General features: G+C 49.7%; 1 protein-coding gene across 2 annotated transcripts in view; it reads left to right on the plus strand.

The window, feature by feature from the left end:
* Window positions 1–19,125, plus strand: part of NUP210 (nucleoporin 210) — a 106,462-nt gene that overhangs the window by 12,182 nt on the left and 75,155 nt on the right. For both annotated transcript variants that reach the window (XM_027585069.2, XM_027585070.2), the window contains exons 2-6: window positions 6,796–6,932; window positions 8,225–8,356; window positions 12,200–12,296; window positions 15,724–15,874; window positions 17,829–17,961. In XM_027585069.2, the coding sequence (XP_027440870.2) occupies window positions 6,796–6,932; window positions 8,225–8,356; window positions 12,200–12,296; window positions 15,724–15,874; window positions 17,829–17,961 (650 nt within the window). The remainder of the gene's footprint in view (window positions 1–6,795; window positions 6,933–8,224; window positions 8,357–12,199; window positions 12,297–15,723; window positions 15,875–17,828; window positions 17,962–19,125) is intronic.

The following is a 19,125-nucleotide window of genomic DNA, read 5'->3' on the forward strand; positions in this document are numbered from 1 at the left end:
AGGGAGAAGCACACTCCCCACTAAGCAGGGAGCCCAACACAGGGCTCAATCCCAGGACCCCAGGATCATGACCTGAGCTGAAGGCAAATGCTTAACCGACTGAGCCACCCAGGTGCCCATATATATATATATATTTTTTTTAAGTTTTATTTACTTAAGTAATATCTACACCCAACATGGGGCTCGAACTCACGACCCTGAGATCAAGAGTCACATGCTCTTCCAACTGACCAGCCAAGTGCCCCATACTTTTTATTTTAATCAAAAAATGGTCCCCGGAGGTCTCAGCACTAGCCAGATATGAGGTGCTCCTGCCCATCATCCCTCTCTTTATCTCCTCTGGTGCTCCCTGTCTCTGCCTGGCTCAGTGTGATTAACAACTGTTTCAAGAATTACCCGTCCTCCCTCTCTGTAGAAGGTGATTCATCTGTTGCCAGATCCTGGAAGCAGTAACATTCCAGGATTGCCTATGTGTGGCCAGCCCTTCTATGCGCAGCCCCGAGAGGAGCCAGCCTGACTCTCCAGGACCACGTATCTGTAGGGTGTTCTGAGCCCACCTGGAGAGCCGTGGGATGCAGAGGCCACACTTCTGTGTAGCCTGGAGGGGACTTGAATAGCAGAAAACACCAAATTTGGCCTTGGATCATGTATGTCCTGGCCCCAGCTCTCGGCATGGCCTATAACCAGTCCCCTCTTCTCTCTGAGCCTCAGTTTACTTTCCTGAACAATGAGGGCACAGCAGTAGTTCTCTTAAGTTATGTCCACTGTTAGGGGGAAATGTTTGCATTTAGAAGTTGAAATAGTACAGAAGAGAACAAAGAATAATGGATACCTGTACTCCTACTATCAGAATTCGCCATTGTCAACAATTTCTGTCCTTGTTTCTAGTCTGCTGCCGCCACCTGGTGTTTTTACCCCCCACCCGTGGCAGTCTGGAGTTGGAGTTGGAGTCCCGAGGGTACCTGCCCGACAAGTTCCCGACAAACACTTCCCAATGTGCAATTCGTAATTGCACTCCAACTCCAACCTCGCCATGACAGGGGCACATAATCGCTGCATTCTGTGGTTCTTTTGTGCCTCTTAAAAGTATGGCCGAAGTAGGCAGGCCTCAGGATGTGCCAGAAAGATCAGATAACTGAAAAGAGAGAGCCCTAGGGCGCCTGGGTGGCTCAGTCGTTAAGCGTCTGCCTTCGGCTCAGGTCATGATCCCAGGGTCCTGGGATCGAGCCCCGCATCAGGCTCCCTGCTCAGCGGGAAGCCTGCTTCTCCCTCTCCCACTCCCCTGCTTGTGTTCCCTCTCTCGCTGTGTCTCTCTCTGTCAAATAAATAAAATATTTAAAAAAAAAAAGAGAGAGCCCTTCTGTTGGTAACAGAAACACCACCCAAGGCTGTTGTAAACCGTCCTGTCGGGGCCTGGCATGAGCCCTTCCAGCTTCAGATGCAGCATCCTGGAGCCAGAGAGAATTCGGGGGAGACATTGGTGGGAGGGGGATGTGGCACGGTCTGCCCAAATCCTGAGCGCCCGCCACACCTGCCGACGTTTCTCGGCACTTTAGCATTTCTCATGAGGTGCTTTCTGGCCCGCCCAGCCGCCCGGTGAGGAGGGAGTGTGGCTCCCGTTGCCCCAGCTTAGCCGAGGTGAGCAGGTGCAGGGACTGGAGGCTGCCTCCCCTGCATGGGATCCCACTGTCTCCTGACTGGGCCCCGGGGACAGCCTGCTCACCACAGGCCCCAGGATGCAGTGGGTGCCTCCTTCCAGGCAGCTGCTTTGTCTTATCTGGAGGCTGCACCTAGCGCCCTTGTTATCAGCCCTAAGTGTGAAGAGGGAGGGAACTTTCTCAAGAGGTGCTAAGAGCGCTCCAGCGCCCGCCAGCTCCCAGGCCGGTCCTGGGCAGGGATTAGAAGATATCCCCAGGACAAGTGGTGAATTGGGAGCAGTGTTTGCCTGCCTGGCTGTCCATCTGCAGACCGGTCCTCTGCCTTCACCACTCTCCTCATGTGGTGATGAGTGCCCACGGGGCAGCTGGGCTGTGTGTCGAGGTGATGGCATCGGGGATATGTTGGGTTACATCCTTAGTTAAATTAATTCACCTATTACTTTATTTTTTTAATTTTTATTTTTTAAATGTGTTTATTAGCGATCAAACACAAGCGGTGGGGAGGGGCAGAGGGAGAAGCAGACTCCCCACTGAGCAGGGAGCCCGACGCCAGATGTGGGGCTCAATCCCAGGACCCCGGGATCATGACCTGAGCCAAAGGCAGATGCTTAGCCAACTGAGCCACCCAGGCGCCCCTCACCTATTACTTTAATATGGCTTTTTAATAGGAACTTAAAATAATAGGGATGAATTGGTGGAGCACAGGATTTTTAGGGCAGCGAAGCTGCTCAGTGTGAGGTCATGGATGGTGGGTACACATCCTCATACAGACCGTACAACCCCGAGAATGAACCCCCACGTAAACTGGAGGCTCTGGGCGGTAGTGATGTGTCAGTGTGGGTTCCCCAGTTGTCACGAATATGCCCTCCTGTGAGGCATGTTGACAACGGGGAAGGGAGTGTGTGTGTTTGGGGGGTGGGTAGAGAGTATGGGAACTCACCGTACTTAGCACTCAATTTTGTGTGAACCTAAAACTGCTCTAAACAATAGTCTATTAAATTCATTTCACCTGTTACTTTTGTTAACAAGGCAATTAAAATCTACTAAATGTGATCTGCCATATTTCTTTTGGACAGGGCTGCTTTAAGGCCCACACCTGGACTTAACCTGGCCTGGAGTGAGCAGTGTGGTGTCTCCAACCAGGCCCTGAGCCTGGAGGGGCCTCTCAGTGGGGTGGGGGGCTGCGGGAGAGGGACTCTCCGGCTTAACCGGGGCCAACTCCGTTCTTCTCTCACATTAACTCGCGCTGTGAGGCAGCGGGAGGAGAGGTGGCTGCCCCTATTTGATTCTTGAGGAGACTGAGATTCAGAGACTAGGGAGGTATTTTCAGCCCAGACCGGGAGCCCCGATGTCTGGCCATCAGGGGCCATTGAACGAGACAAAGACCACGTTGTTTCTCAAACGGGGAAGTGGGAAATAGATTTTTTAGAGCAGTTTTAGCCTCACAGAAACTGAGCCAAAATTACAGAGATTTCCCATATTGTGTCCCCTTGCCACATTCCCCACTGTCAACATTTGTTGCAATCAGTGAACCAAATCCACACATCATTGTCACCCAAAGTCCATAGCTTACATCATGGCTCATACTTGGTATCATACATTCTGTGGGTTTGGACAAACATATAACGACTTGCATCACCATCATAATATCATACAGAATAGTTTCATGCCCTAAAAATCCTTTGTGCTTTCCCTGTGTATCCATTCCCCCTTGTCATTTTTTTTTTAATTTTAAATTGTGGAATAATTTTAGATTTACAGAAAAGGTGCAAAGATAATACAGAGATTTCCTTATACCCTTTACCCAGCTTCCCCTAAAGTTCACGTGTTACACAACCAGGAACGTTGGTCAAAATGAAGACAACACTGGTGAATAGTCACCAACCTCTAGACTTCATGGCCGTTTTCCCATGGAGTTTCTTTTTCTGCTCCTGGATCCTGTCCGGGATCCCACATTGCCTTTCTTTGTCCTGTCTCCTTAGTCTCTTATGCTCTGTGTGAGTTTTCTAATTTTCTTGTTTCCAGACTCAGTTCTGTGTGTGTATACGTGTGTGTGTGTGTGTGGTTGAACAGGCTTTGAAAACTATCTTAGAGGGGCGCCTGGGTGGCTCAGTCGTTAAGCGTCTGCCTTCAGCTCAGGTCATGATCCCAGGGTCCTGGGATCGAGTTCTGCATCGGGCTCCTAGCTCAGTGGGGAGCCTGCTTCTCCATCTGCCCATCCCCTCCCCCCGGCTTGTGCTCTCTCTTTCATGCTTTCTCAAATAAATAAAATCTAAAAAAAAAAGAAAAGGAAAAGAGAAAACTGTCTTAGAGTCGCAGAGCTGCTAGCACCTAAACGGAGTGCGTTTCCAGCATGCTGCAAGGCTCATTGCCACGGGCACCTTCTCTCACCTCCTTATCTGGGGGTGTGTTCCTGCCCACTTTGTCGTCCTTCCCTCGTCACTGCCAGGCTCTTTCCTCAGAAGAAATCCCTCTATGGGGAGACCACAGTACATTTCCTCAGGGGCTTGGGGTTCCTTCCTTGACAGTGGGTAAGCTTTGTGTTCTGAGTCCTTTCAGTGGAGGTGTTGATCCGTGTCCGGGCGCGCTGCCGGCTGCTCAGCGTGGGTCTGTGGTGTGTGTGCCACGCCACACCGGCACCCTTAGGTGTGTGTGGCTGTGCTGCTGTGCCTACCCGGCCCCGGGAGAGACGCTCGGTGACAAGCCAGAAGACTTGGAGATGTCTTTTTGGCTGTGTTTCACACCATTGCTTTTTACACCAGGCATTTTTTTTTTTTTTTACAAGTTTCTTTCTGAATACTCTAGATCGATGGTGTTCCAGTGAGTTTAAGCAAAGGTCTGGGGAGGAAGCAAAGACGGGTAGTGCCTGCTGTGTTCAGGGCACTGTGCTGAGTGCAGGCCCTAGGAATGAGTGTTGGACCCTCTGCACAGGGGACACCCCTTCTCTGGGTCCTGGATTACACTGTAAGCGCCCTGAGGGCAACACCTGGTTTTCTCCTCTGTAGAGTGTGGAGCGGATTAGGTTGTGCTTCTGCTTAAGAACCCCCAGTGGCTTGTCATTGCTCTCAGAATAATCTAAACTCTTTGCTTGTGGCCTCCAGTGCCTCCCTGACCTTAGCTCCTGCCATCTCCTTGACCTCAAGCCCTGCCACCTCCTTTAAGGACTTTTTTTTTCCAGTTTTGTTGAGCTATAATTGACGTATTAGTTTAAGGTGTACAACATAATGAGTTGATACATGTGTATATTACAAAATGATCACAGTAAGTCTAGTTACCATCCATCACTATACATAGTTACAGTTCTTTTCTTATGTTGACAACTTTTAAGATCTATTTCCTTAGCAAAGTTCAAATATGCAGCACAGTATTGTTAACTGTAGTAACCATGCTGCACCTTACATCACCAGGATTTATTTCGTTTATAGCCAGAAGTTTGTACTTTTTGATCCCCTTTGCCCATTTCCTCCATCTCCCACCTCTGGCCGCCACCAGTCTCTTCTCTGTTTCTATGAGTTTGGTTGCTGTTAGACTCCACATGTAAGTGAGATCATACAGTATTTGTCTTTCTCCCTCTGATTTATTTCACTTAGCATAACACCCTGAAGGTCCATCCATGTTGTCACAAATGGCAGGATTTCCTTCTTTTTTATGGCTGAGTGATATTCCGGTGTGTGTGTGTGTGTGTGTGTGTGTGTGTGTGTGTGTGTGTGTGTGTGTGTTACACATTTTCTTTATCCATTTGACCATCGACGGACACTCAGGTTGTTTCCATGTCTTTTGTGTGTCTACTGTGAATAATGCTGCAGTAAACATGGGGGTGCAGATATCTTTTCAAGTTAGTGATTTCATTTGCTTTGGATATATTCCCAGAAGTGAAATTGATGAATCATATGGTAGTTCTATTTTTAATTTTTTTGAGGGAACCTCCATACTGTTTTCCACAGTGTCTGCACCAATTTTGCATTCCCACCAACAGTGCGTGAGGGTTCCCTTTTCCCCATATCCTTGCCAACACTTGTTATCCCTTATCTTTTTGATAATAGCCACTAATAGGTGTGAGGTGTGAGATGTGGTTTTGAGTTACATTTCCCTGATGATTAGACTCCAAATTTTGAAAAATTCTCAAGAAAAGCCATCAGCAGCTTGGAGTGGTGGTTAAGAGCACAGGCTTTGGTCAGTGCCTCCCATCTCCTTGACCTCGGCCCCTGTCCATCTCCTCGACCTGAGTCCCAGGCCTCAGATCGCACTATCCCTCATGTTCTCGGAGTACTGCTGGCTGCCCCCACCTCAGGGTCTTGCCCAAAACACCAGATCTTTGTATGGTAGGCACTGAGAGGTCTCCCCCAGCAGCTCCCCGGAGCACCCTGTCTGCAGAGAACTATAACGGCACTTGCTCACTCAGCACTCTCTGCGTAGTATCCGCTCTGCTCATTCCCGCTCATTCCCATCCCCTCTCGACCCTGAAACTGTCGTCAGCCTATGCCGTAGGTGAGAAACCATGGCACTGACCTTGGCTCACTCCCCCAGTCGTGCCTTCCCTTCATCCTGTTGTTGTCAAGTGCTGTCTCTCCATGGGAAGGCTTCTCATAGATTTTACTGGTCTATTTATGTATTATCTGCCTTTCTCCCCATCCTTACCTTAATGTCAGCTCCGGGCCCACCAGGACTTTACAATTGTTATCTTTACAGTCGGTGATTTCCAGGTTTGCCTGCTATGTGCCAGCCAGGCCTGGCCCAGAGGTCAGCAGAGATCCCTGGCAGTTCCTCTGAACCAGACACCGGAGGCAGTTTCCCCACTGAGAGAGAATTATTCCTAGTTCCACAGACTAGTCCTGTAAGGCGACCATCTACTGAACGTGGAGGTTATTCCCATGTATTTCGTCTCCTGGCTAATTTGCTCAGTGGGAGTGTGCGTGTGGAGGTCCCATGCACTCAGGGGGTCACGCTCTTATGAGAGGGGTGTCAGCCAAGCCCTATTTCTCCCCGGTGGGAAGATCCTGGACACTGCCCACCTCTATTCTGTGTTTGTTTGAGTCTGGGACAAAGCCCCGGATGGGGAACTGCAGCTTTGGCTTCGGGGCCCAGCTGTGCCTTTTGGGATAGCTCCAGAGAGTAAATTCTGACCTTCTTGCCACAGGTCATCAACCCGGCCAGAGGTGGCCAGTATCGAGCCGCTGGGTGCGGACGAAGCGCAGTGCTCCCAGAAGGCAGTGGTGCAGGCCCGCCTGTCCCAGCCTGCCCGCCTGACCAGCATCATCTTCGCCGAGGACATCAGTAAGAGCTTTGAGTGCCCTGTGGGGATCTCTGGTGGGGACAAGAGACAGGAGACACCCCACTGAGACTTTGGCCACACAGTCCACCAGTGCGCTAGGCCGTGCTCGGTCTCTTGTTGGGTCAGAGGATGCTCAGGCAGGACCCACCCAGGCCCCTCCCACCAGCTCTGTGTTCTGTTTTCCCTCTCTTCGAGGCTGCCTTTCATTTCTAAATAATTATTTGTCCCCCAGATAATTCCTCAATGGGTATTGAATCAAAATGAAAAAAGTTGTTGCAATTCTTTTACTGCCCACGTTTAATTTAACATATTATGGGGATAAACTTCTTAGAAGACAATTAATGTCATTTTCCGTCATGCTTTTCTTCCATTTAACATGATACGAAGTTTTCATTTTTATAGGGTTATTTGTGAGGGCTGAATACCATTCCTCACAGGGGCTTGTCCTGTAAGGATCCCCTTCTATTGAACATTTACATTGTTTTCAGATGTTTGTTTCAGTGTTATATAGAAAAATAAATATATTTGTACAGAGAACAGTTTGGGTTAAGTTATTTTCTAGCAAGGATAGATTCCCAGTTTTACATATGAGTATTTTTAAGGCTTTTGATGTAGTGCTTTCTAACAAGGGACCATGAACGGTGCACAAGTGGTTTTCTACGGGGCCTGGAGAATGGGCAGGATGATCTTGTGTCACATGCTGTTATTTTTACAGTGGAGAATTCCCTGGGTAATGCCATTTATGTATCTTATTTATGGAGCTAGTAAAAAATGTCTGTGTGCTTGCTCACACAACCCTTTCATTCTACAGTACAGTTGATGGTCTTGTGTAAAAACACCAGTGTAAGCAAACAAACTCCGGGTGCCATTCCTAATTTCAGCGTAGGGACAAGCATTCAGAACAGCATTATCTTTCTGGATGCTAATTCATCATAATGTATCCTTGTCTTTTAATGTAATGGTCACAAAACCAGATTCTCTCTGAGGAGTTTTCTCGCACACAGCTTTAAATGCAGCTACTCACCTTGCCAAAGTACAAGAGGGGCAATGAAAACGCCCCCAAGCCCTTACTCCGCACAGGTCCGTGCTCACTTTCAGAAGGCCCGTGTGCTAGTCAGCGGCTTGGCTGCTGAGGGTCAATGTGGTTGTCCCAGCTCCATTTCGTGGTGGTGGTTTTGTTGGAGGCTCTCATCCTTGCCAAAGTGCGAGAGCACCTGACCCATGAGACTGTGGAGGTGGCGTGGTGCTCAGGGCAACGCTTTCTGTGCCAACCCCTCCATTCCCATCCCTCCAGCCACGGGCCAGGTCTTGCGCTGTGATGCCATCGTCGACCTCATCCACGGCATTCAGATAGTCTCCACTACCCGAGAACTCTACCTGGAGGACTCGCCCCTGGAGCTGAAGATCCAGGCTCTGGACTCTGAAGGTGAGGATGGGCCCCTGGCAGTCTGTGTCTTGGTCCCCTCACGTCCAGCCCTGCTCTTCCCCCATGGAGGGCGACTCCAGCCAGGATGGCAGAGTTGGTGCTGGGGAGACACTGAAGAGGTCAAGACCACTGAGTGTCCCCCAGGCCCTCAGGGGCTCTCAGTTCTTGGCCTCTGCAGCAGGGCCCGTGAGATGAGAGATTTGGCAGTCCCTGGAGGCCGATTCCATGCCTGTGCCCAGGACTGTGCTGGGTAAAGTGCATCTTTGGGAAGCTGACATCCGGTGTCTTGGTAGCAGTGGGAAGCTGGGAGAGGCTCACTCGGTCACCACGCTGGAAACAGTGGGAGTGTTCTCCTTGCCCAGCTTTGAGGGCTGGGGTTGGCTTCCTGGTCCAGACGGCAGGGCGCACGTGTGCACGTGTGCTCGTGTGCCGCGACGCATCTCTGTGCTGGCCCGGGCACCGTGATTCACTTTACTTCACTGCAGTCCAATATAGGATTGTCCTGGGGTTCTTATAAGATCTGTCCTTGGACTGTCTTGGCTGCAGCCTGACCTCTTCGAAGCTGAGCAAAGGAAAATTTGTAGGTTAAGATTCCCATTGGAAAAAGTAAGTCAGGCAACAGATGTCTTTCAGATGAGGGCTATTCCCAAAACTTAAGCCCAGTCCTTGGCTCACCTTGTCTTTGAAATCTTCCCTGACCACTCCAGCTCCCTCTGCTTAAAAATAAAATTCTCTAGATTAGGATTTCCCAGCCTAGGGTAGTATCCACACTTGGGCCTGGATGATTATTTGTGGTAGGGGCTGTCTAGTACATTGTAGGATGCTCAGCAACATCCCTGGCCTTCACCCATGGGAGGTAGTAGAATTCCCCAAGTTTTTTTTTAAAGATTTTATTTATTTGACACAGAGAGAGAGCACACACAAGTAGGCAGAGCAACAGGCATAGGGAGAGAGAGAGAAGCAGGCTCCCTGCTGAGCAGAGAGCCCAATGTGGGGCTTGATCCCAAGACCCCGGGATCATGACCTGAGCCAAAGGCAGACGCTTAACCAACTGAGCCACCCAGGTGCCCCAGAACTCAAATTTTGATAACCAAAAGTATCTCCAGTCATTGCCCAATGTCCCCTGAGGACAAAATCACTGTTCTGGAGGATCAGTCAGGTCCCTCCTTCCTGTCTGTTCATTTATCAGATAAGCTGCCTGACTTCTCTGAACTGTTTACTGGTTTATGAAATTGAGATAGTGGTGCTTTTGTGGGGGTTGCAAGGATTTGGTGAGAAGTGTGTCCAGGGCTTAGTGCTGGGCAGCACAGAGCGGGTCTCAGCCATGTGGCATCTGAGCCGTTCTACCTGCTGGGCGTCCTGCCAGGTGCTGGGAAGGAAGGGCTGGCTTCTGCCCCAGTAGCTCAGGCTGTAGGGGAGCCCACATGCATCTCGGTAGGTGCTGCTTGTCATCAAATCGGATGTAAGGCAACCCAGGGAAGGTTGGAAGTTGGGTGTGGGGGACAGAAGTCAGGACAGTTTCTTAGGGACATGATGTTTGACCAAGCCATGAAGAGCATGGTGTTTGCCCACCTCAAAAGGCCATTTTATTCCAGAGGAGAATAAACTTGCAGCAGGGTGGTGGGGTGTGGGACGCAGGATGTAAAGGGTCTTGCATGTCCCACATGGAGTTTGCACTTGGTCTTAAAGCAGAGGGAGCTGGGGAAGGGGTTTGTGCAGTGAGATGATAGGAGCTCCTCTACAGGGCTCTGCAGGGATGACTCACTGATCTTGGGAACAAATGACCAAGCTTGAGGCCACGCTGGGGCCAGGCACTCCTTTGAGCACTTTGCATGCTCTAACCTCATTTCACATCCAGATGATGAGACCGAGGTATAGAGTGTGAACACACACACGTGTGTGCCAGGGGAAGACATGTAGTTAGTATGTAGCTCCAGCCTGGTCGCTGAGTCCACTCTTTTGGCCTGGGCTTAGCAGACTTTTCTGTGAAGGGACAGAGAGTAAATGTTTTAGACTTTGCTGGCCACACCGTCTCTGCTACAACTACTCAGTTCTCCGACTGTTACTCTAAAGCAGTCCTAAGGGTGCATAGTGGCTGTGTTCTAATAAAACTTTATGGACCACCTGCTCTTGACCACTCTGTTTTATTCCCTGTCTTAAGTTACTTAAAAAAAAAAGATATATATATCATGAAATTCATCCATTTAAGGTGTACAGTTCGGTGGTTTTTAATATATTCACAAAGTTGTACAGCCATCATCACTAGCTAATTTTAGAACATTTTCATCACTACAGAAAAGAAACCCAGTACCCTTGAGCAGTGACTTCCCATTCTTTCCCCTCTCTGGCCTCTGGCAACCACTACTTTGGTGTATATAGATTTGTCTATTGTGGACATTTTCTATAAATAGAATCATACAATGTATGGTCTTTTGAGTCTGATTTCTTTCACTTGGCATAATGTTTTCAAGATTCATTCATGTTTTATTGAGTATTTCCTTCCTTTTTATGGCCGAGTAATATCCCATTGTATGGATAGAGTACATTTGTTTATCCATTCGTTTGTTGATGGACATTTAGGTTGCTTCTACCTTTTGACTGTTGTGAATAATGCTGTCATGAATATTCACGTACCATTCTTTGTATGGACATGGTTTTTCATTTCTCTACCCAGAGGTGGAATTGCTGGGTCACAGAGTAACTCTGTGTTGCCCCAATGGCAAAGACAGCAGCCCAGTTTTCTGCAGCTTTTGCTAAGCACTGTTTCGTTTGGCTTCTGAGATCTCACAGGTAGGGTGGGGCAGGACCTGGGGCCCGTCTGACGCTGAGTGCCTTGCCCTTTGCACTGTAGTAAGAACTTTTCTAGACCCCGGATGCTCTTATTTGGGTTTCTGGCCAGACAGGGAAAGATGAAGACTACGGGGCGGGGGGTGGGGGGGAGTGGGTAAACAACATGGCATGGTGGGGAGTGTGGCAAATCCGAGACCATGATCCCTTCTAGCAAGGCTGAGCCGGCCACCGGTCCCCAGAGGGACTAGGGTCCAGGAGGTTGGCTCTGTAGACTTTTCAAGAGAACTTGGAAGCTGGATTTATATGTTGCATTTCTTCATTTGAAATGATGGGAAATAATTCAAAAATGTAAAAGCAGCATTGCTTAGGTAAAAACAAATCTGCAGCTCCTAGGAGATCGGGCCTCGGAGCCACCAGTTTCCATCCCCCGCCCCGTTGTAGTGCGTCGACGGGGAACCAGACCTTGTACTTATACTAAAAAGGTCTTTACAGAGTCCTGTCTCCAGAATCATTGCCCGGTCCCAGGTTGGGCTCTCTTGTCCTGACATCCTGTCAAAAGGCTCACGGACAGCAAGCAGACTGCAGAGCTAAGGCCAGCTTGGGTGGCTTGCCATCTCCTCCACACTGGGACCCTGGGAGTCTCGACATTCAGGCGAAGAGACAAGATGCTGCCCTTCATCCACAGCTTCTTTCCCTGCAGAGGGAGAGTAAGGGGGAACAAATGACTCAGGTGTCGGGAGCTCACCTAAACTGTAAAGTCCCTATAGACCTGAGGGGTGGTGGTGTTACACACTGCACTGAGCCTGTCATGAGCCGTCAGAGGCACTGTGGGAGGAACACAAGTGCTCACTTGAGACAGGTTTGGGTTCACATCCCAGGTGACCCCCTCATGGTCACATGACCCTGACCCTTTAAGCCTCAGTTTCCCTTTCCTGAAATGGAGGCATAACACCTGCTTTGCAGAGGGGTGGTGCTAAGTACATTTTCCCTTCCCCCTCCAGCCCCAGGAGTTAACTCTGATACATTTCTGTTCCCCCCCATCTGCTCTTGCAGGGAACACATTCAGCACTCTGGCTGGGTTGGTCTTTGACTGGACGATCGTGAAGGACACAGAGGCCAATGGGTTCTCGGACTCCCACAATGCCCTGCGGTAAGAGGCACCTCACCTTTGCAGGAAAGCAGGAAGGAGGCTGTCGATTGGCTCCATGCAGGCTGGGGGCTTTTATCATCATCATCACCATCAGCAAGGAGCCCAGGCAGTTCCCAGGATGCTGGCCAGCATTCCCCATGACTGACTGAAGGAAGAGCATTTTGGCTCCCACAGCTGTGCCTGAACCTTGCTGCTTCAGCAGCCCACTGGGGTGTGCTCTGTGGGAAGTTGTCGAGGAGGCTGGCACGCCCAGCTGTGGAAGAGAAAACTTGCCGCAGATAATGGCAGCTGTCATGGGGTGCTGGGAAAGGTTGTATGTGGCCTCAGAGGGCAGCCCTCCACTGGGGGTGAGTTAAAGGGGAGACAGGTTGTGGCTAGGAAGACATTCCGACAGTGACAGCCCTCACAGGTGCAAGAGCCTGTGTTCCCCAGCACTGGACTCCTTAGGAGATGGGTTTATTAGGCATCTCGTCTCCCTCAATCCCCACAAAAGCCATATGGGCTCTAGTACCACCATTTTTGCCATTTTTCAGACATAGGAACAAAGGTTTAAGCCACTTGTCAGGTTGGTAAGTGGTGGAGCTAGAATTTGAACTCAGATCTATATAAATCTTCACTATCCAATATGGTAGCCACTAGCCCAATCCAACCCTGGTTATTTAAGTTTAAATGAGATAAAATGAAAACTCCAGTTCCTTAGATGTACTGCTATGTTTCACTTGTTTGTTAGCTATGTGGCTAGTGGTTACTACACGTTGCACAGAGCAGATGTGGAACAGAAGGTCCTGTTGACCAGTGCTGGCGCAGACCCAAGGGCAGGGCTCATATCCCCTGCTATCCTGCATTGCCTCAGGCCTTATTAAATCAAATTTTAAACTCTTTTAAGGGAAAAAGATCTAATTTTTTTCAAAATTCCCTTATAATCTTTATAAAATTTTATTTTAATTTCAGTATAGTTAACGTACAATGTTGTATTAGTTTCAGGTGTAAAATTTAGTGATTCAGCACTTCTATACATCACCCAGTGCTCATCACAGCAAGTGCCCTCCTTAATCTGCATCACCTATTTCACCCATCCCCCCACCCCCCTCCCCTCTGCTAACCACAAGTTCTCTATAGTTAAGAGTCTCTTTCTTGGGTTGTCTCGCTCTCTCTTTTCTCTTTGCTTGTTTATTTTGTTTCTTAAATTCCACTTATGAGTGAAATTATATGGTGTTTGTCTTCCTCTGACTGATTTCTTTTGCTTAGCATTCTGCTAACTCCAGAGGGAGACTTAATTTAAAAAGGAAAATGTTTTAAGATTTTATTTACTAATTAGAGAGAGAGCGCACAAGCAGGGGGAGCAGCAGCAGAGGGAGAAAGAGAAGCAGACTCCCTACTGAGCAGGGAGCCTGCTGCGGGGCTTGATCCCAGGACCCTGGGATCGTGACCTGAGCTGAAGGCAGACGCTCAATCAAATGAGCCACCCAAGCGCCCCTTTAAAAAATTTTGCAGCGATTTTCAGCTTACAGAAAAGTTGCAAATGTGGTACAGAAAGTAGTGTCCCTGAACCATTTGAGAGCCGACCTGATGTCCCTAGTTATTTTAATGTGCATTTACTACCACTAAGGACATTTTCTGGTATATCCACAATATCATCACAATGAGGAGATGAACACTGATGCCTGCAGTCATCAGACCTCATTCAGGCCTTGCCAATCTATCCCAATTATATCCTTCACACGAAGTGCAAACCCCAGCCAGAGTCACCTGCTGTCTGTTGTCCTGTCTCTATCAGCCTAGGACAGTTCTTTGGGCTTTCTTTTGGGACCATGATACTCGTCAAGATTACAGTCCAATTATTTTGTAGAATGTCCCTCATTTTGGGATTATCTGATATTCCCTCCTGATTAGACTCACAGCTTTGCATCTTTGGCAGGAAGATCACAGAGCTGAACTTCTGTATTCTCCTGATTGCATCTTATTATGATTTTTGTGGGTCTGTCACAGATGATGTTCACTGTCATCACTTGGGTTAGATGGTGTCTGCCCGGGTGCCCCACTATGAGGTCACTGTCTTACCACCTCGCCATTAGTATTTTGTGGGGAGTTAAGAGTCTGGTCTTTTATTTACACATTTACAAGTCCAGCTCTGGGCTTTAGGGAACATCTCGGCTTAGCCCACGCCTATTTCCATGGCAGACATCCTCACACCCTAACACTGGGCAAGCTGGGTTGCCCTTTTGGGTCAGAGGTCTTTGGGGGGTTGGGACCCTCAACCTTTGTCTTCTGAATGAGCTCTGGAATTTCTGGTGTCTCGTGAAGTTCAGTGAAAGAGACCTGGATTCCCAGCCTGGCCTGGTCACTTGCTGCCTGGTACCTCAGTCAAGGAATGCAGCCCATCTGGGCATCAGCATCCTCCTCTGTCTGTGGGAGGGGATTATTGTGGCTACCTCTGGGTCAGCATGGTATTCGGAGCCCCGCTCTGGGCCTTTCACACACCAGACGTTCAGAGAATGCTGGTTCCCTGCCCCAGTCTGTGTGAGCAGGTGCGTTTCCTGTCATGACAGCCTCCTGAGCTTCAGAAACTGTACGTGAGCTGAATGTTAACCAGAATCGAAGGCACTAAGGCATTTTGCAACCAGAGTGTCCTGGATTTTCATTAAAATCAGGATGTGACACATAGGAAGTCAGTCACAGTGTACTACGGCAGCCGGAGGATCTTGGGGAGGATGGAAGCCTGTCCAGTGGACTGCTCTCTTTCAAAGTGGAAAGGCGGGCTACCCTGTAAATCACAGGCTGCAAGAGAGAGACCACGTGGAAAGGGTCCCTCAAGCCAGCCCTGCTTCCTGCCTATAGTGTGGGGTCACTGCCTCTGACTTCTCTCCCGACATGGGGCTTCTCCCCACAGCCCGACCCCAGGGGCAATAAGATGGGTGTGATCCCCTCTTCCTGACACTGGAGGAGGGTCATTGAGCATCATTTTCCAGGGGCAGGAGCTGGCCCTGAGTGGTGGGTAGGCCATTGCAGGGAGTCCTGGGAGCCTGGTGGGCATTGCGGGCACCACCCTGGCTGGGTCTGTGCTCTCGGGCCTGCTTCCTAGTTCCCGTGGGCCTCACCTGTCACACCTGTGAGAGAAGCATTTTGACTAAGCAGGTGGTCCTCATATTGCAGGGTTTACCCTAATCACGTGTGGATTTTGATAAAAGGCACAGTGCCAGGCTTCGTGTGGACAAAGGCCTGGGCCAGGGCCCAATCATCTGCATTTTTCACAAGGAGGTGGGCAGTTCTGATGTAGGAAGTTTCAGGGACACATTTCTAAGCAGCACCAAGTAGGGCACCATCACTTACTTCAGCGTCTGGCCCCTCCTAGGAGGTGCCAACAGACAGCGAATCCATTAGGATCTTTGCTTCCACGTTCAGGTCTGATGACACATTCCTTTTCCAGAATCCTCACGTTCTTGGAGTCCACGTACATCCCTCCTTTCTACATCTCCGAGATGGAGAAGGTGGCCAAGCAGGGGGACACTGTCCTGGTGTCCGGGATGAAGACTGGCAGCTCCAAGCTCAAGGCGCGCATCCAGGAGGCTGTCTACAAGGTGGGGCCCCAGGGCTCGGGAGGCGCGGGGCTTCCTGGCATGGCTCACAGCTGTGCGCACATTTAGGAGTGGTACCGTGAAAGTTTCACTGTTCATGAACTGGGAACTTCAGGGTGTGATTCTGTATTTCTTTTGTTGGGTTTGGTGTTTTGGGGGCCACAGCTTTCAAGAGAGGTAGTTGGGGGACCAGAGTGTACCATCTCCAGAGCTCCAAAGTAGTTGATCTGTTGTCAGTTTCAAGGGAGGTCCAGGAGCAGTGGGATGCTCATTAACCAGCTGATTTTCAACAAATACCCCTCTCCGTCCCAGTGGAGGGATGCATCCAAGCATTTGCGTCTCTGAAAAAACCGGGGGCTTCCAAATGTCCTCCACGCTGTCTCTTCCCGGGCCCCACTTTGAGCCCTGGGACCGGTGGTCCCATCTGTGGGGTTAAGGCTCCTTACCTCACCCGCCCCCCACCCCCACGTCGCTCTGGCCTCACTAGCACCTGCTTCTCCATCAGCACCCATCGGGGGAGGGATAGGACAGCAGAAAGGAGAGGTCCTGGTGCTTTCCCGGTTATTGTGGGCACGTGTCTGCCCTGCCTCCTTTGAACTACAACCCTGAGATCTTCCTTTCGTTTGCCTGGTTCCTGGAGCTCACATGGGAAGGGTGTGTTCCTCCATCTGCTGTTGAATTTCTAAAGTGACAGATGAGAGAACACCTCCTGATTTACTCTTCAGTGGTTTAGCCCTGGAGGGTTTTAGAAGCACAGGACATGCCATATTATAGGGGTTCATCTTGTAGCACCCTGCATTGCAGTTCATGTTTGGAGACTGCTTGTCTCTTTTTATTCTGGGCCCAAGCCCCGCCCCCCCCCAGCTGAGCTGCAATTTCCCCTTGTCCTGCCTGCTGCCCGTCCATACGCGGCCTGCTGCCCGTCCATACGCGGCTTCCCTGCCTGCCGCCTGCTGGAAAGCACCCACCGCAGAGCCAGGCCCAAGGGCTGCTTTTGTCTCTTTGAATGAGTCAGAGATACTATGTAACTTGCTATTAAGTGAGGAAACCTGTAAGATGTTATAGCTGGAGCAAAGGAGAACCCCAAGAATTTAGGAATAGAAGCAGAACTGGTCAATATCCATGGGATGATAACCACCACACCTCCACCTGAGACAATGTATTTGCATCTCTGTGGATGAGAATCATTTTCTTTGCTGAGTTTTCTCCAACTTGAAGAGTTGCCAAAAGATCAAAGGCAGGGAAAGGTGCAGGCCCCCACAGGCTCCGGGAACCCAAGGGGTGCACTGGACTGGTGGTGGTTCTCGCCTTTCCAGTCTCTCATGCCTTTTCCTGATGAGGAGGTCGCGGCGTGGCAGGAGGGGGAAAGGGCTGAGCACTCATCAGGGACATGTGTCTCTCCCATTTTCAGGTTTGCCCGTGGCTTCGCAACCAACCTGGCCTTTGGGCTTTTGTGGGTGGAGCCCCCGAGCCCCTGGTGGCCACAGTATCCATGGATATCACTCCTCACTTTTCTTTCTGTGTAACTATTACGATTATACATTGAGCTATAGCACGCATAACGTAAAGTGATGTGCTCAGTACAGTTCAGCAGTAGCCGCTGACCACGTGCCTCGTGAGCATACAGGGTTCCCCCCGGGGCTTTAGGGGTCTGAAGGTGGGGGGGCTCTGAGCATTGCCTTGTTTTTTTACCCCTAACTTCTCTGTCCCTACCTAAGCATCCTGAGAGGTTCTAGATCTCTTTCTCTCACCTACACCACTCTCCATTCCCACCCCACCTCACTTTTTCTTCTTTTTTATAAGCAGGCTCCAGGCTGTGTGTGGCGCCCAGCACAGGTCCCGAACTCACAACCCTGAGATCAAGACCTGAGCTGAGATCAAGAGCCGGACGCTTAACCGACCGCACCAGCCAAGCACCCCTCCCTCACCTGGCTTTTTCTACCCTCTTTCTTCCAAGCACGTGCGCCCTGCAGAGGTCAGACTGCTGATCCTGGAGAACATCCTTCTGAACCCAGCTTATGACGTCTACCTGATGGTGGGGACCTCCATTCGCTATAGGGTGCAGAAGATCAGGCAAGGAAAGATCACAGGTGAGTCACTGACTCAGTGAGGTCGTCGTGGCAGAGGCCCCCCTTTTTATTATTGTGGTCAAATACACATAATATAATTACAGTCTTAACCATTTTTAAGTGTGCAGTTTAGTGGTGTTGAGTATATTCACATTGTCGTGCAACCGTCCCCCCGCATCCATCTCTGGGACTTTTCATCTGCCCAGAATTGAAACTCTGTTTTCATTAAACACCAGCTCCCGTTGGTCCCCCCAGCCCCTGGCAGCCACCATCCTACTTTCTGTCTCTCTGAATTTGACTTCTCTAGGGGCCTCATAGGAGAGGAATCTTACTGTATTTATCCTTTTGTGACTGGCTTATTTCACTTAGCCATAATGCCCTCAAGGCTCCTCCATATTGTAGCGTGTGTCAGAATTTCCTTCCTTTTTAAGGCTGAACAATAGTCCAGTGTATGCATATTCATATTTGTTGAGTGCTTATCCACTCCTCTATCGATGGGCGCTTGGGTTGCTTTTGCGTCTCGGCTATTGTGAATAATGCTGCTAGGAGCATGGGTGTGCAAGTATCTTTTCAAGATGCTGCTTTCAGTCTTTTTGGGCGTATATCCACGCCTTTGTTTTGAGAATGTCAGAAGCTGTGAGCTTCACATCAGAGCGGGTTTTGCCCTTGGTCAACCACTGACTGCTGTCCAGCCTTGGCCGACCACTACCCCTCCTTTGGGGCTCAGTTTCCCCTTCAGATACCTTGAGGCCCTTCTGCCTATGCTGTGAGGGCAAAATTAATTAGTGGATGTGGATTTGTTCTGGAAATTCTACAGTGCTGTGTACCTGTGATGCATTTTATATGGTGAGTGTTCTTAATACAGTACCAATCCTCCTAAGAATGATTACTATTATTATCATTTTTTTAAAAGTTTATCCGTGTTTCATGGCCAGAGCACAAGATGTCAAGGGTGTCACCCATCTGTCCAAGGGCTTTGACACGTGTTCAGGCAGGTGCCTCCCCCAGGTTGGAGGGTCATTCTGTGATGCAGGGTGTTGTGTAAGAAGCACATAGATGCTTCAGTATCCAAGAAACTTGGGTTTTGTTCCATAGATGGGGTCCTGAAAGACACTGCCTCACCAGGGAGCAGTGGATCTGGTGAGAAGTTACAGTGTGGCAGAGCACTCTGCCCCTCAGACCACG

The sequence above is a fragment of the Zalophus californianus genome, chromosome 1 (genome assembly GCF_009762305.2).
Source record: "Zalophus californianus isolate mZalCal1 chromosome 1, mZalCal1.pri.v2, whole genome shotgun sequence".
Lineage (NCBI taxonomy): Eukaryota > Metazoa > Chordata > Mammalia > Carnivora > Otariidae > Zalophus > Zalophus californianus.